We start from the raw sequence: 16,449 nt of genomic DNA on the forward strand, positions 1-16,449 counted from the left end.
ACTTTTAACCAGTCCAACTTGAATCAGGTAAACAAAAAAACCAACCTGCACAAGCAGGGGAACATTAATATTAATGTCACTCTTTTCATCAAAACAAAATAACACCAGATCTGGTAAAACTCATTTACAACTGCAATAACCTATGCAGCAGCATACAGGTCATTACACAATGCTATATTACTATATCACATATCACTGGGATATTATGTGGTAGTGTAACTGCCTGTTTAGAATAATTTTTTTTTCATTAAGTTCTGTCCTAAACATAGTTTCACAGTTTCTTCGATTGGTTTTAAGTAATCATTTCACAATATGATGCAAACAAATACAATTACATTAAAACTTGTGGTATGGAGACACAAGTCATCATAGCATTGCTAGCTTGGTTTAACTAATCACAGCACTCTGATACACAAGCCATATACAACACTCCGCGGAGAATAGAAATCAAAAGAACTTGACAAATCCTCGATTATTGGTACCTCTTTGGATGAGGTATATCATCAAAATCTACCACTCTGATAACATTTTTTCTTTACAATCATCTCATCTCTCTGTACACAGTGCTCTCTTTCCATACTAGCACCTACAAATTAACTTCTTTTTGGTTCATGAAGACGTTTAATCTCTCAGCCAAGAATTGATACTAATGATAATCATAATTGTCTTCCAGAAGAGGTAATTGTAGTATGAAGAGAACCTTTTATGTAGATTGTGTAAAAAAAATCCCTTTCTATAAAAATGTCATGCTCTCAAGATCGAGAACTTCCCAGGTGTCTGCAAATTGCGAGGTTTCAATTGTGGATCAGTTACAGCTACACAGTTCTAACTAATCCTGGATCAACACCTCACATTTTGACCCAGTTTCATGTGGCTATTTCAGGAACATTTGGCACATTTCTCAGCCCAGAGGGTTGCCACAGATATGCCATGTCATACATCACATACCTTAATCCCCAGGACCTGTAATTGTTTTTGATCCTCTGATCTTACTGTAGGACCACCTTTTTTTTTTTCACCTGCAAACAAGACCTTCCACAATGTTATGGGAAAATCTTAATCCCTTAACACAAGTGAATGATCCACTGCTTTAGTGATACCAAGTGTGTGATTCATTTTCTGCCCAAACCAGTCACTGTTCTGCTGTGGTACTGAGAGATAACAATGCAGTGTTCTGAAAACACCTCTAACATAAACTCAGCAGTCAGGTATTATTCTGATCACAGTAAGTTTATTCCAAAAATTAGAATGAATGAAAGCAAATGCAAAAACCACATTTGGAAATGGGTGCTTTTGGGTGTTATACATGTTATAAATGTTATACACCCAACAATTTACATAGAAATTGCATAGTAGTGTTTAATCAGTGCTTTCAGAAAGCAACAAATTTGAATAACAACAGATTCTAAATGCAATAAATGTGTACAGTTTTCTCCCCTTTGGTTCATGTGCTGCAACTGCAGAACACTAAGTAGCGAATGGTCTTGAAGCAAAGTGTTAAAGCTCTTCTTTCTTCTTTAAGATTATTTGCCGCACCATTTCAGCGATTTTGGGCCGGATATCTTTGACAGAAACTTTTGGTCCCCATGCATCCACCACTTGGCCGTTAACATCAATTAGATACTTCCAGAAATTCCAGTCAGGCTCCTTTCCAGATGCCTCTGTAATAGATTAAAAGATATACATGTCTGAACAACAGGTAAGTTTAAGTCTGTAATCTTTAATAAAAATGTTTTAAATATTTCTATTTTTTCCACTGTTCTTTTATTTTAAATTTTATTTTCAAGCCATTGTGAATGTAATCAGATCAGGAAAATATCATCATGAATTTAACAATTTTCTGTGCACATAGCTCTCTTGGCCACCATCTTTTTTTCCAACAGTAAAAATACACCTGAAAGGTATAACTAGAAATAAATAAGAGAAATAAAGAAATATATACATAAAATTGAAATGCCAGTAGTAAGTTATGTGATACTCCTATCACACTAACAATAACAAAAATAAAGTAAATAGATTGAGACGTTCCTTGGGGCGTTATGGACAAAAAATAAATCAATAACTGATGATTTAACTCCCTTAATTCCAGACTAACTCTGCATTTTTTCATTCATTTATTAATTTTTGAGTCAAATAGGGATTTCATACAATTCTAAATGTGTAAAATTATTATTGTTGATCCTGATCAACATCTGGATCCATAAAAAGATTCTTCTTCATTGTGAGACAGCTAAAATATCTGAATATTTTTCCCACCTTGAAAAGTTTTGGAATCAAACCTCATGAAACCTTGTAGAAATATTCCTTAGTAGCCTAAGAGCATTTCAAAGACAAAGGTCAAAGTAACCAAAATTTATGAAAAAAAAATCAGTGCTGAAATTTTAAAATTCATATCTCAGTGAATTTTTCATCTTTTGCGATGCAATTTAGTATAAACAATTACTGCTGATTGTCTCTTTATATTTTTTTTTTTTTTTTAATTGACCTATGACCTTGAAATGAAATTGTATGTTCTTGAGCCCCTAAAGGATATTTCCACAAAGTTTAATCAGTTTTGATTCAAAACTTTTAAAGTTATATTGCTTACTGACAGACAGCCAGGTGGCCTCCCTTCACCTATTGGTGGGTGAGGTAAAAATAACTGGCAAACTAATCATTCGCTCAGTCCTGAACTCGAACTCACCAACAAGGTACTTGTAGACATTGTTGGCTCCTGTTCCAACCACGGCAATTTTGCTGAACAAAGGAAAGGAGACTCCATAGACTCTGCGGACAAAGCTGTCAATCTCCTTGTCACTGCCTGGCTCCTGCTGTCCAAACTGGTTGCAGGGGAAAGCCAGCACGTTGAAGTGATATGGGCCAAAGTCCCGCTGGAGCTGCTGCAGGTCTTTGTAGTGTTCCTCAGTGTAGCCACATTCGCTGGCGACGTTCACTGCCAGGGACACCTACAGCCACCAGAAAACACAGTAAACACACTATAAAAACTATCCTAGTGTAACATGAGTCAGGAAGACATTTTGCTTAAACACAGAGGTGGAAATGAACTATCTGTGGTTTTGTATGTGTATGGCCCAGCTCATAGGCTGGAAAAAAAAACCAACGGAATTACCTCACTGTATAGAAGTTAGATCTATAAAGCTATATCTGTTATTAAAAGGTCCACCAATTTTAGAAGGCTGCTGTCATGGTCCTGGGTTCTTATGACCCAGTGTTTTTTGGTTGTGCTTAGTTTTGAATTGTGTTTCTGTGCTTCTTTTGTTATGTTATTGGTTTTGTTTTGTGTCCCCGGTGTGCAGAGTCTAGGTCTTTGTTTCTTTGTCTGACTTCCTGTTTTATTTTGACAGTCTTCCTGTCCCTGGTTGTTGTCTCTCAATAATCATGTCCAGTTGTGATCCCCACCTGTTACTTGTTTCCTGATTGTCTCTCTATGTATTTAAGTCCTGGTCATTGTGGCCCTTGTCTGCCATGCCTGCTGTATACTTCCTTGCCTGTTCTGACGGAAACAGATGTGCCTAGTGATGAGAAAATGAAGCTTTTGTGAAGCACTAAACCACTTGAACCAGTTGTTTCAAAAATAGGTTCATTACTCAAAGCTTCAATTATAGCGCCCTCTCCTAGAAGAGTGCAGTGTTTTCAATTACACACCTGCATGCACATGCTCACATATCTCAATGATCTGCATCTTTGCATTGTTTGAGGCACACACCATCCCATCCATTCACTTCTGCTTATCCTGTTCAGGGTTGCAGGGGGGCTGGAGCCTATCCTAGCTGTACAGGTCGCCGTCATCACGTTGAAAGGACGAGCCAGCAAAGGTTGCCTTTAATTCATAACTCAGTAATAACTGTTGCCTGTAACAATGCTAAAACTGTGCGAGTATGAACCTGACTGACTGTCCAGCAAATCATCTGAACCAGTCAAGTGATTCATTCCGAGAACAAAGCAGTTGCTGCTTCAAACCTCATATGTCACGTGATTTTTTTCGTCCTGAAGCAAGCTTCGAAGCAGTGGTTCTCTGGGGTTGTAAGCCCAGGGTTCAAAGCACGTATCGAAGCTTTGGTTTCACACTCATCAGTAGATGTGCCATTGTTTTCATTATTTCTGTTAAATTAAAGATAGCACAACAGCAGTTGCTAGTTTAGAGGCAGCTTTAACAGAACAGAGTCCAGTGACCGGCTGTTGTAAGGTCCTCTTTAATTTAGAATTTTGATCAAGTGAAAGAAAACATGTCATGTTTCCCAGCCTTTTCAGAGCTCCCTCTCTGTATTTCCAAACCCTTCCAGGTGTCTCTTACCCATGGAACCTGAGGTTGTCCTCTTTGGCCTTAGAGATGTGAATGCCAGTCCATGACTGATAGTGTTCCACTGTGTTTTTTTTTTTTTATTTCCATGTTTGGGATCATAGTCATGCTGACAAGTAAGTTGTTACCAATCAGACTTTCCATATGGTACTGCATGGTGGACCAAAATCTGATGGTACTCTTCTGCATTCATCAGGCACACTTTTACCTTTTCTCCCTGTTTCCCTACTTAAGAATGGCTTCTTGACAGCCACCCTTCTACTGAGACCATTTCCAAAGAGGCTTTGGTGAACAGCAGATGGATCAAGTGAAGGACCAGATGCATCAGTTAGGTCCTGTGCCAGGTCTTTGCTGGCTTTTTCATTTTCTTTGACTATGAGATACTGTTCATCTCTTGCAGATAATTTGTTTTGTAATTTCTTTAAGTAGTCTTCAGGAATCCTACCATTTCTTGTGATGTGTTTTTGTGACAGGCTGCTTTTAATAAGTGCCTAAAGATACAATTTAAAATTGGTTATTTGCTAAGTTTTCTGTTATGTATAACATAGCACTAGTTCATCAATTGGATTGTCTGTCTTTTTTATATGTGAATGATTCATGGGTCAGTGTTAAGTGACTTGAAAAAAGAAAAATTCCTTTCAAAATGGTCAGAGTTTGATTGAAAATGTATGAAAAAAAACAGCCAACGTCCACAGAAAAACTTTGTAAGGCCTTCAGAAATCCTGGAAACTATTGCTCAAGACCACTTTAAAAAGGTATAAGTAAGTCCGACTCCTTTAAAGCAAAATTTAAAAAAAAATCACAGGTGGTTTAAAACTTTTGCACAGCAATGCAACACAAAAAAAGAGCAAAAATGAAGAGTTCCTTCTAAAGAATAATTAGTATGCTTGCTTGAAAAGTCAATAAAACAATCAACTGTTATAATTTTTTCCACTTATTTGTGGCTGTCCCACTGATTGCCAAATTATTTAAACCCTGGATTACAGGTAACAGCGATGCAGGCCATTACATGTTACTGATGCCATTCAGAAACTACAGAGTATGTTATTGCAGGTTAATACATGTTACAGCTTCATGCTTCAGCTCACAGTCAAAGCAGAGAAGAACTTCACTGTCAAAGTGTGCACATGCATTCCTTCATTGAATTTTCCTTCCTTAAGCCTGTCATCTAGTGACATCTGGTGTCAAGATAAAGCAATTGCAGGTGATATGTATGACATGGACTTAAGAAGATACCAACATCTCTAATAAATAAAGGTGTGTATGTGTCTGTTATCACCTGTGTCATTTCTCAGCAACAGTTCATCTGATCCACTTCAAACTTGGTGGATGTAGTGCTGAGGAGGTAAGTGCATGCAGCACCAAGTAAGGGGGTCATTTGGGTGAGTGGTTCTAATACTCTGATTTAAGTTATTTTCTGTTGCCGGTGATTTGCTTTGCTGTGATTGTGGGTGGAGGGGCACACACACACACACACACACACGTGTCTATCTGAGAAAATTCAATGACATCATGGTTTCATCTGAATCACTGTTTCACACATGCAAACCTTTATTTCCTGGCTTACGTAACTATTATCAACAACAGCCCCAGTATATCTGGCAACTTGTTTTACCATTGCAATTTTTCTATCCATCTGAGAGACCAATACCATTGATACTCAATTCACTAGTGGACAATCCATGCCATTCCCTTGTGTTTTCTTTACTGGCATGTTCTCACTGGAAAGGCTGCCACTTTGGCAGTTCTTGGTGCCTTTTAACTGTTTATTTATGAGTTCATTAAAAGGTTCTATTTATAGAGCTGAGAGCACTATAAATAGGTTAAAATTGGACACAGAAAATGAGAGTTGAGAATGAAAAGAGAATGTGAGAAGGTGGAGGTGAAGCAGGATGGGAGGAGTTAGGGCAGCCAGAAGCATAATGACTGACTAAATCAGAGTGACTCTGGTTGGTCTTGTCAAATATTGGATGTGCATAAGGAAATCAAGGGGAAATGTTCAATCAATTCCCTGACATTATATTGTTGCAGATATCACATAGCTATTTTGAAGTGGTATACAGTAACTGTCAGTGCTGTGCTTGTGTTGTGTTGCTGTGGTCATCAGTTGGTTCAAAGATCATATACTTTTCAGCACACTCCATGTCCCTGTATACCCTCCATTCTCCAAATATGTATAGTCTATCCATCTTCTTTCACTTATCAAGGGCCGGGTCATGGGGGCAGCAGCCTAAGCAGAGAAGCCCAAGCCTATCTCTCCCTAGCCACCTCCCCCAGCTCATTCAGAGGGACACAGGCGTTCCCAGGCCAGCCAAGAGATATAACCTCTCTAGCATGTCCTGGGTCTTCCCCGGGGCCTCCTCCTGGTAGGACAAGCCTGGAACATCTAACCCACGAAGCATCTTAGTCAGATGTGCGCAGCACCTCAACTGGCTCCTTTTGATGTGGAGGAGTAGCGGCTCCACTCTAAGCCACTCCTGAATGACTGCACTAGTCACCCTGTCCCAAAGGGGGATGGGAATACAAAAAGTACCTTTGTGTGTGTGTGTGTATGTGTGTGACATTAGAAGGAAAGCAATCAAGGAAACAAGGACTGTTCTCCTTGTATCCTTGATATTGCTTGAAGTATCATCTGCTGGGGGGTTCCCATAATGCATTGTTTCTTTTCATTTACCTGGGCCAGTGGCCCAGTGTTTTGTGTTTCTTTTGTATAGCTCTGTTCTGTTTTTCTTGGGTTGTGTTTTTTTATGAATGTCTGACCCCCTTTGTCAAGCTCTGTGTTAGGCCTGCGTGTGTTTTGTTCACTTTGTTTTTATTTTGGTAGTCTTGTGCTCCATGTGTTGTGTGGTGTTTTACTTCCTGTTATTAGTCTCATTCATTTCACCTGTTCCCAGCTGTTTCCCCTCACCCCTTGTTTCCTCTGTGTATTTAAGTCTCAGTGTTGTTTAGTTCTGTGTTCGAGTCCTTGTCATTTTTATGTCTGTGTGACATTCCTGCTGTGTCTTTCGTGTTTGAGTTTTTCTAGTTTGCGATTTCAAGTTTTGAGTTTTCCAGTTTTGGATTTCTAGTTTCGGGTTTTCTTTGTTTGGCTGCCTTCTGTTCAGCCATTTCAGTTAAAGACATTTTAAATAAAATCTCAAGTATCAATCCTGCACTCTCCTGTGTCCTGCTCTGAGGTCCCTCCTGCCTAGTTTGCCACAGCAGTCGTGACAAAGGGTCTTTACTCACAATGCAAAGCGCCTTGAGGCGACTGTTTGTTGTGATTTGGCACTATTTAAATAAAATTGAATTGAATTAATGACTGAGACCATAAACTCAGCAAACTTAGATAAAGCCTGACTTCTTTTGCAGCCCCAGGAGTCGCAGCGTTCTGAACATTAAAAAGGATAGGGGTTTCCCATTGGTTTCTCTTTTCAGACTAGGAAGCTTTGCCTGTCTTTTATATACAGTATATAATTCTAATAGCCATGTTCTGATCAGATATAATTGTTGTATGTCTGTGTGTGAACCTGTGTCTTATCTCAGTGGCCATTTGTTCAATCGACACAGCAGTACAGCTACAGGTGCTGGTAATAAATTAGAATATCATGAAAAAGTGGATTTATTTCAGTAATTTCATTCAAAAAGTGAAACTTGTATATTATATTCATTCATTACACACAGACTGACATATTTCAAATGTTTGTTTCTTTTAATTTTGATGATTATAACTGACAACTAATGAAAAACCAAATTCAGTATCTCAGAAAATTACAATATTATTTAAGACCAATACAAAAAAGGATTTTTAGAAATGTTGGCCAACTGAAAAGTATGAACATGAAAAGTATGAGCATGTACAGCACTCAATACCTAGTTGGGGCTCCTTTTGCCTGGATTACTGCAGCAGTGAGGCATGGCATGGAGTCGATCAGTCTGTGACACTGCTCAGGTGTTATGAGAGCCCAGGTTGCTCTGATAGTGGCCTTCAGCTCTGGTGTATCGCATCTTCCTCTTCACAATAGCCCATAGATTTACTATGGGGTTAAGGTCAGGCGAGTTTGCTGGACAATTAAGAACAGGGATAACATGGTCCTTAAAGCAGGTACTGGTAGCTTTGGCACTGTGTGCAGGTGCCAAGTTCTGTTGGAAAATGAAATCTGCATCTCCATAAAGTTGGTCAGCAGCAGGAAGCATGAAGTGCTCTAAAGCTTCCTGGTAGACGGCTGCGTTGACCTTGGACCTCAGAAAACACAGTGGACCAACACCAGCAGATGACATGGCACCCAAACCATCACTGACTGTGGAAACTTTACACTGGACCTCAAGCAACGTGGATTCTGTGCCTCTCCTCTCTTCCTCCAGACTCTGGGAGCTTGATTTGTACTGGTGGTTCTTGAAGCACTGACTCCAGCTGCAGTCCACTCTTTGTGAATCTCCCCCACATTTTTTAATGGGTTTTGTTTCACAGTCTTCTCCAGGGTGCAGTTATCCCTATTGCTTGGACACTTTTTTCTACCCTATCTTTTCCTTCCCTTCTCCTCTCTATTAATGTGCTTGGACACAGAGCTCTGTGAACAGCCAGCCTCTTTAGCAATGACCTTTTGTGTCTTTCCCTCCTTGTGCAACGTGTCAAAGGTCGTCTTTTGGACAACTGTCAAGTCAGCAGTCTTCCCCATGATTGTGTAGCCTACAGAACTAGACTGAGAGACCGTTTAAAGGCCTTTGCAGGTGTTTTGAGTTAATTAGCTGATTAGACTGTGGCACCAGGTGTCTTCAATATTGAACCTTTTCACAATATTCTAATTTTCTCAGATACTGAATTTGGGGTTTTCATTAGTTGTCAATTATAATCATCAAAATTAAAAGAAATAAACATTTGAAATTCATCAGCCTGTGTGTAATGAATGAATATAATATACAAGTTTCACTTTTTGAATGGAATTACTGAAATAAATCAACTTTTCATGATATTCTAATTTTATGACCAGCACCTGTACTGCCACAGGTGTGTTGCTGCAGATCCAGTGAAGTGCTGATAATTTTTAATGATTGCTTGCATGTTCGGCTATAAGGGAACATCTGTAAATTCACAACTACAACATCACCTTCCTTAAAAAAAAAACAAAACAAAAAAAAAAAACCTTTATGCTGCCACTCTCTCCTGGAATGATCCACAGTATGGCCTGAAATTCTCAAAGACAGTCACTATTGGAGACTTTACATTAATTTTAAATTGTGAAAAGAGTTCTCTAAGTTTGTGTCAGCTCTTAAATTTGCAGTGTAACTATTCCTATTTTATCTGATCTGTAATTGAGTATAAACAATCTTTACTCATTTGCAACAGTGTAATTTTTCTGTGTTTATGATTATAGCAATGTATGGTGCACTCTTTTCCAAATTACACTTAAAAATCTCAGTGAGACTTTCACCTAATTAGATAAAAGTTATATTTTAAAAAAGTGCATTATACTGAATACAGTAATCATTTAAAGTCCCGTCGTTTAGAATTTGGAAGGAAATGAAAAGGATAATTTAACTACAAAAGAAGATGTAAAATACTATATAAATGTATCATTGTACCCACAAGCCATCCGTCTGCTCAACTCTGAACCCTAACTGGACTATTATTGCACAATGTAAATATTATAATCTATAATTCCATGTAAAAGTGTGTATAGTGTATAGTATATAGAGTATTGTGTATATTGTCAATTACTTATTTTTATTTTTATTCTTCTTATTTATATGTGTGTGTATACATGGTTGCAGGTACAAAATACATTTCACTGTGCATTGTACTGTGTATAACTGTGCATGTGACAAATAAACACTATCTTAATCTTAAAATTGTCATATTATATAAAACCCTTTTTTATAGTGAATCATTCAAAAAAAGTCATATGGAACCTCTGCTGCCAGAAACTTCTTACATTATTGCTTTTCTTAATTTTTCAACTTTACTGCCATAATTAAATACCAAAATCATGTATGTTCAGTTAATTTAAATGAGACCATGAAGACTTTAGCGGTCCCGGGTATGTTCTGTATCAGTCTTTGGTAGAGAGATTAGTTTAATGCGGTCTGGTGATCCGTACCTTGTTTGAATGAAATCTCGGCACTTTCTGCAGCTTCAGGGGCTCTGCAGGCCTCCTGCCACGTAGGCTACCCGGGCTACATGACGAGACATCCCCAGCAGCCCACAGTCAAACTGATTCTCATCACTTCTCTGTTAGTTACATCTACAAACAACATTTTATGGGGAGAAGTAAAAGAAAGAAAGAAGGAAGCATTCCCATGCAACATCCATTCAAACAAAGGGCTGGCATGCCGGGGAATTGCACACTAACATCATCTGTAGTTTGAGCTGTTGTGAGTCGCACTTACCGAACCCCGATATTTTTCCAGAGACACCAACTTCCCCCTGCTGTTCACTACTTTGAAAGTATAAAAGTCTTTCTGTTTGCTCTCGGCGAGGCTCAAGAAAGTCAGTAACACGGTGAGCGCTGCAGGAAACATCTTTACAGTCAAACCCAAAACCAGGGAAACCAAGTAAAACTCCGGCAGTCTTTCTCCGTCCGCCCCGCAGTCGCAGGCAGCCACAGACCTCCTCTATAGTCAAGTTGCACACGCGGACGACAGTGTTTCCTGGGCCGGCGATACTTACAAAGTAAAAGTCTCCGACTTTTCGTTGCAGCCACAGACACTAGCTTCACTGGTCCTGAGTGGTATTCCCATAGACTGTATATAGGAGATGGTCGTAGCGCTATTACTTCACCTCTTCGTTTTTGACAGATCAGTCAGCCTGTGCGAGCCAGTGCACTTCCTATTAATGCACAGAATTGCCTGCAATTCAGCTGCAGGTGGCAGCCATGGGTGCTCTCCCTCTCCCTCTCTCTCACTCACACGCACATGCACACACACACACACACACACAGACCAAAAGGTGATCTCTAGCAGAGTGATGGCCGGGATGAAAAGAGTCCTTGATGATACTTGCGACTCGATGTGAGCACCAGGTTAAGTGGACTTGCTCATGTGAAGGTAGCTGAGTGTTGGTGGTCCTCTTTGCTGATCTGATGACTCTGTGAAGAGCTTTTTTGTCAGCCTCAGTGCAGCTAGCATACCACACCAATATGCCATGGCTATGTATACCCTCCACTGAGATATGGTAGAAGGACACCAGCAGCTGTTTGGACTGGCTGGCTATCCACAGTGCTTACGAAGCAGAGCCACTTCTGTGTCTTCTTCACCAGAGAGGTTGTGTTTAGGGCCCACATGAGATTTTGGGAGATGTGTGTGCCAAGGAATTTAAAGTTGGACATAATATTGCCAGTTACAATTGCAGATTTCATCCCTGTTGGCAGACTCATTGCCATTGTGTATTAATCCAAGTACAGTGGTGTGATCTGAAAGCTTGATGACTACGTTGGTGTTGTGGTTTGGTATACAGTCATGGTGTAAAGGGTATAGAGAACTGGGCTTAGTAGCACGCAGCCCCAAGGAACAGCTGTGCTAAGTGTCAGAATGGGGGACTGATGAATCCCCAGTATAACAAGTGTAATCCCTTCAGTCACAATACAGGAAATTTGGTGGAAAAATATGTTGGTGTTTATGGCATCCTCTGTTGAACTGTTGGCCCTGTATGCAAACTGGTGTTGGTCCAGGGTGGCTGGAAGTGAAGATTTAATGTGTCTAAAGATTAACCTTTCAAGGCACTTCATCACAGTGGGGATGAGAGCTACATAGCTGAAGTGAAAGCTGATAGCTGCCAGTTTTTGAGGGACAGGCAGTTTTTTTGGTGGAAGACTTGAGGTATTTGGGGAAAGTGCACTGTGGCAGTGAGAGGTTACAGATTTTGCTGAACACCTCCACCAGCTGATTTGCACAGTCTCTGAGTACCCTGGGATTTGGTCTTCTGAGACCATTTGTACTAATAGTAAATGCCATACTGTTAGAGCTTGAATATGGTGCTGTGCTGGTCTCTGCCTCCTTCGCACCATCAGTCTCTGCAGCCCCATATACGCTTGAGGTCCCTCTCAGTCTTCAGGGGTCCTGCATGCTGGTGTGGGAAATAGCGCCAGGTAGTGAGACTGGCGCAGGTGGGGGAGGGTGGAGGCTCTGCATCCAGCTTTGATGTTGCTGTAAATATGGTCCAGTGTGTTTCACCCTCTGGTGGGACTTGTCACGTGTTGACAGAAATTAGGAAAGTTTTCAGATTTGCTCGATTGGTCTCCTGTTACAATAAAACTCCCATCAGGGTGAATGGGCCGTAATTTGTTGATAGCTGATGGCAGGTTGCCTAGTGCTTTCTTGGTATTGGTGCTTTTCTCAGATTTGCAGACAGAAATGTCTGACTCTTTAGTTAACAGTGACTGAAGGTGCCTTTCTGTTAGATTCTCTGCTGCTGTGCGCTTCTTGCCTCAAATCAAAATGGCCGATGCCAGAAAATGGCTCATTGTGGTGGGGTGTATCTAATATTTACAGAAAGGTGTTTAATTACCCGTAGAAGAATGTAAAAAAATTGATAGGCTCCAGTCCCCCTGCAATCCTAAATTGGATACGCAGAAGAAAATGGATAGCTGGAGTTGTAAAATCCTTTCCTAACAGTGAGGCAGATGCTGTACAGGTCTGTTGTGGTGAAGACAAAGCTGAGCACAAAAGGAATGTCGATCTACTTTCCTGACCCTCACCTAAACTCTGGATACTGCCTGAAATAATAAGATCCATGGTACAAGTGGCAAGAATGCGCTTCCTCTGCAGGGTGTCTGGGCTCAGCCGTGGAGATAAGGTGAGGAGCTTGTTCATTTGGGAGCAACTCACAGCAGAGTAGCTAAACTTCCACTGAAAGGAGCCAGTTGAGGTGGTTCCAGTATCTGACTAGGATGTATCCTGAGCACCTCCTAGGTGAGGTGTTTCAGGCATGTCCCACCAGGTCAAACCCAGGACATTCCTAAACACTACACCACCACAGTGAGGAAGTTATGATGCAGACAGTGTTCATTCCATGATTATCTGTTAATGTTTTAACAACTGTAAGCACAATTTTACATATGCACTCCTTCCACCCTACATTCAACCCCACTGGCAACAGCTTATATGGCATGAAAAAATGGCTCCTACTTTTTCTAATACTACTTCGTCTTCTCCTACTAATTCTTCTAATACTACTACTACTTGTACTACTACTATGGCTGCTATGGTAGTTGCAGTTTTATTAAAATAACCACAATATAAACTGAAATAATTAACACTCTTTTCAAGAGGACCACAACAACTCCTTACAGTGGAGCACCCATATAGCAGATTTTTCTGCTTAAGTGACGTGAATTTCTGATTATTTTGCAATGAATCACTCCATGACAAAAAAAAAAAAAATGGGGGTGGGGGGCTGGGTCTTCTTTAGAGCCCCTGTGAGTCTGGGAATTCTTTGCCAGGTTGATAATCTACCTTTATTCTTTGTGTCATAAAGCAAATAAGTAACTTTTGTTTAGTCAGTCACAATGCCTTTCAGTGTAATAATTACAAGATTTTTATACAACTCACTTTCCAAAATGTAGTAAATGCTGTGCAAAATAAAAATAGAATGCAATCATCTGCAAATCTCATAAACCCATATTTTATACACAATAGAACATAGAAACCATTAAAATGAGAAACTTTACTATTACACGAGACAGAGAATGTGAGACAGGGCCAACAAGAGGACTGAAAAGTAAGTGGTACTAAAAAAACAGCTGGAAGAACATTTTGCAGCAGATTATGTTTATTGGCAACAGCTCAGTAACATGACTGCAAAGAAGAAGCCAGATGTGAACATGATCCAGAAAAGCCACCAACTTTTCTGGACCAAAGCTCATTTTAAATGGACTGAGGCAAAGTGGAAAATTGTTCTATGGTCAGACCAATTGAAATTTGAAATTCTCTTTAGAAAACATGGACACTGCATCTTCCAGACTAAAAGAGAGGGGCCCTCTCACTTGTTATCAGCACTCAGTTCAAATGTTTGCATCTCTGATGCTGTTGAGGTGCATTAGTGCCTGTGGAATTGCTTGCTTGCATATCTGGAAGGGCACCATCAATGCTGAAAGTTATATACAGGTTTTAGAACAACATCAGGTATCTATTTTAGGGAAGGCCTTGGATATTTCAGCAAGACAACACTAAACTGCAAAATGCATCTATTACAATAGAATGGATTTGTAGAGTTCCCCTACCAAACCGGCCTGTGCAATCCAGACCTTTCACCAACTGAAAACATTTGGTGCATCATAAAATGGAAAATACTTCCAGCAACTGGTCTTCTCTGCTTTAGACATTTATAGTCTGTTGTTAAAAGAAACAGTTAAACAGCTAAACAGTGTTAAACTGTTTTTGGAGACAAGTTGCTGCTATCAAATTCAAAATAGAACATTTTCACAGTTTTAAACATTAAATACTTTTCCTGTGTTCTGTTGGGAATAAAATATGGGTTATGAGAAATCACTGCATTCTGTTTGGCATTACATGCGCATTACAAATACCCCCCCCCCCCCAAAAATAAATAAATAAATAAATAAATAAAAAATAAAGCCTCTATAATAATGTGAAAGTTGTTTCCATTAATATTCATGTTTCAATTGTGAAATCAACCAATAATCAGAACCAAAGTATCAAGCTTAATTTTGAAAGCATAGTGGATGCAAAAGATCTCTTCCTGGAGCAGAATTTAGGCAAATGAAAGCATGCACAGATTGGCCTACTTTTTCAGGACAACAACAAATGAGCACAAGGCAAAAACACACAACAAAAGTTTAACTTGTTACATAATGTTAACAGGCTTGTTCCATTCAAAGAAGTTTCATAAATTGTGAAACTGGGTTTGCCCTGTGACAGACTGACAACCTGTCCAGCGTGTACCATGCCCCTTGCCCTATGGCAGTGGAAGAGCAGAGGAGTGGAAGAAAGTGGATGGATGGATGGATGGATGGATGGATGGATGGATGGATGGATGGATGGATACACTAATGGTCTCTTTTGGATGAGATGAAGTCTGTCAAAGCTGGTTTTTGTCCTTGTATGTGGCTCTTCCAGATTCTCTGAATCACATATCAATATTATGTACCAAATTTTATTTTGAGAAACAATATCCCAAACCATTTACATACTTAGTTAATCACAGATTATAGCTGTTGTCATCTTGCTAATTTGAACTGCACACAATGAACGAGGGGTGGATCTGATTTAAAAAAAAAACAACAACAACACTGAATATTCATTAGCTAACAACTTGTGACTGACAGTTTGTTAGCCAATGAGCTGTTCTTCCTCTGTCTGACTGTTTTGTTTAATATGACCTGAAACTAGCAGTTTATCCTGTAATAGAGTGTTTATTAAAGTCACAGAGTGACCTCGTAGAATTCTATACAACTGGAAGTGTTTATAGAGCCAGAGGAGCTGTCCCCTACTAGAAAAAAAGAAATAAGAAAGAAAAAAAAAACAGGTTTTGTAGATGGAAGGTACAGTTACAGGCATTAAATGTGAAAGAATCTGCCTCTTTTAAATAGTCAGTTGTTTTGCCAGGCTAATTAGACTGAGATATTAAATGTAACACAACTTTAACAGTCTTTTGTTGCCCTGTCCCAGTTTCACTGAAATGCGTTTCTGGCATCAAATTCAGAATAAGCATATATTAAAGAAAGAGATGGGGCATATCTCGCTGCCCAGTATACACTCACTGGTGATTTTAGGTACACCTTGCCAGTACCAGACTGGATGCCTTTTTGTTTTCCAAATTGCATTATTTCTTTGTGGCACAGAATCAAAAAGCTGCTGGAAACATTCCTCAGAGATTTTGGTCCATATTGACATGACAGTAGCAAACAGTTTTCGCAGATTTTCCAGTTGCACATCTATAATGAGAACTTCTTGTTCCACTAGATCCTAAAGAGGCTCTATATGACTGAGATCTGGTGACCGTGGAGGCCATCTGAGTACAGTGAACCCTAATGTCCAAATGTCACATAGGAAATTGAGACCCATCAGACCAATTGTTCCAATCTTCTATTGTCTAATTTTGCAGAGCGTGTGCAAACTGGAGCTTCAGTTTCCTGTTCTTAGCTAACAGGAGTGCACCCCGTGTGGGTTTCTGCTGCTGTAACCCATCTGGTTCAGTATTTGACAAGCTGTGC

General features: G+C 39.7%; 1 protein-coding gene across 1 annotated transcript; it reads right to left on the reverse strand.

Moving 5' to 3' along the window:
* Positions 1-1,238: 1,238 nt before the first annotated feature.
* On the reverse strand, positions 1,239-10,827 carry gpx7 (glutathione peroxidase 7). Its single transcript, XM_030728360.1, has 3 exons — positions 10,667-10,827; positions 2,684-2,945; positions 1,239-1,661 (listed from the first exon to the last, which is right to left on the reverse strand). The coding sequence occupies exons 1-3, from the start codon at positions 10,796-10,798 to the stop codon at positions 1,498-1,500; spliced, it is 558 nt and encodes a 185-aa protein (XP_030584220.1). The 5' UTR covers positions 10,799-10,827; the 3' UTR covers positions 1,239-1,497.
* Between the last annotated feature and the right edge of the window lie 5,622 nt (positions 10,828-16,449).

Source organism: Archocentrus centrarchus, chromosome 4, assembly GCF_007364275.1.
Source record: "Archocentrus centrarchus isolate MPI-CPG fArcCen1 chromosome 4, fArcCen1, whole genome shotgun sequence".
In the NCBI taxonomy this organism is placed as follows: Eukaryota; Metazoa; Chordata; class Actinopteri; order Cichliformes; family Cichlidae; genus Archocentrus; species Archocentrus centrarchus.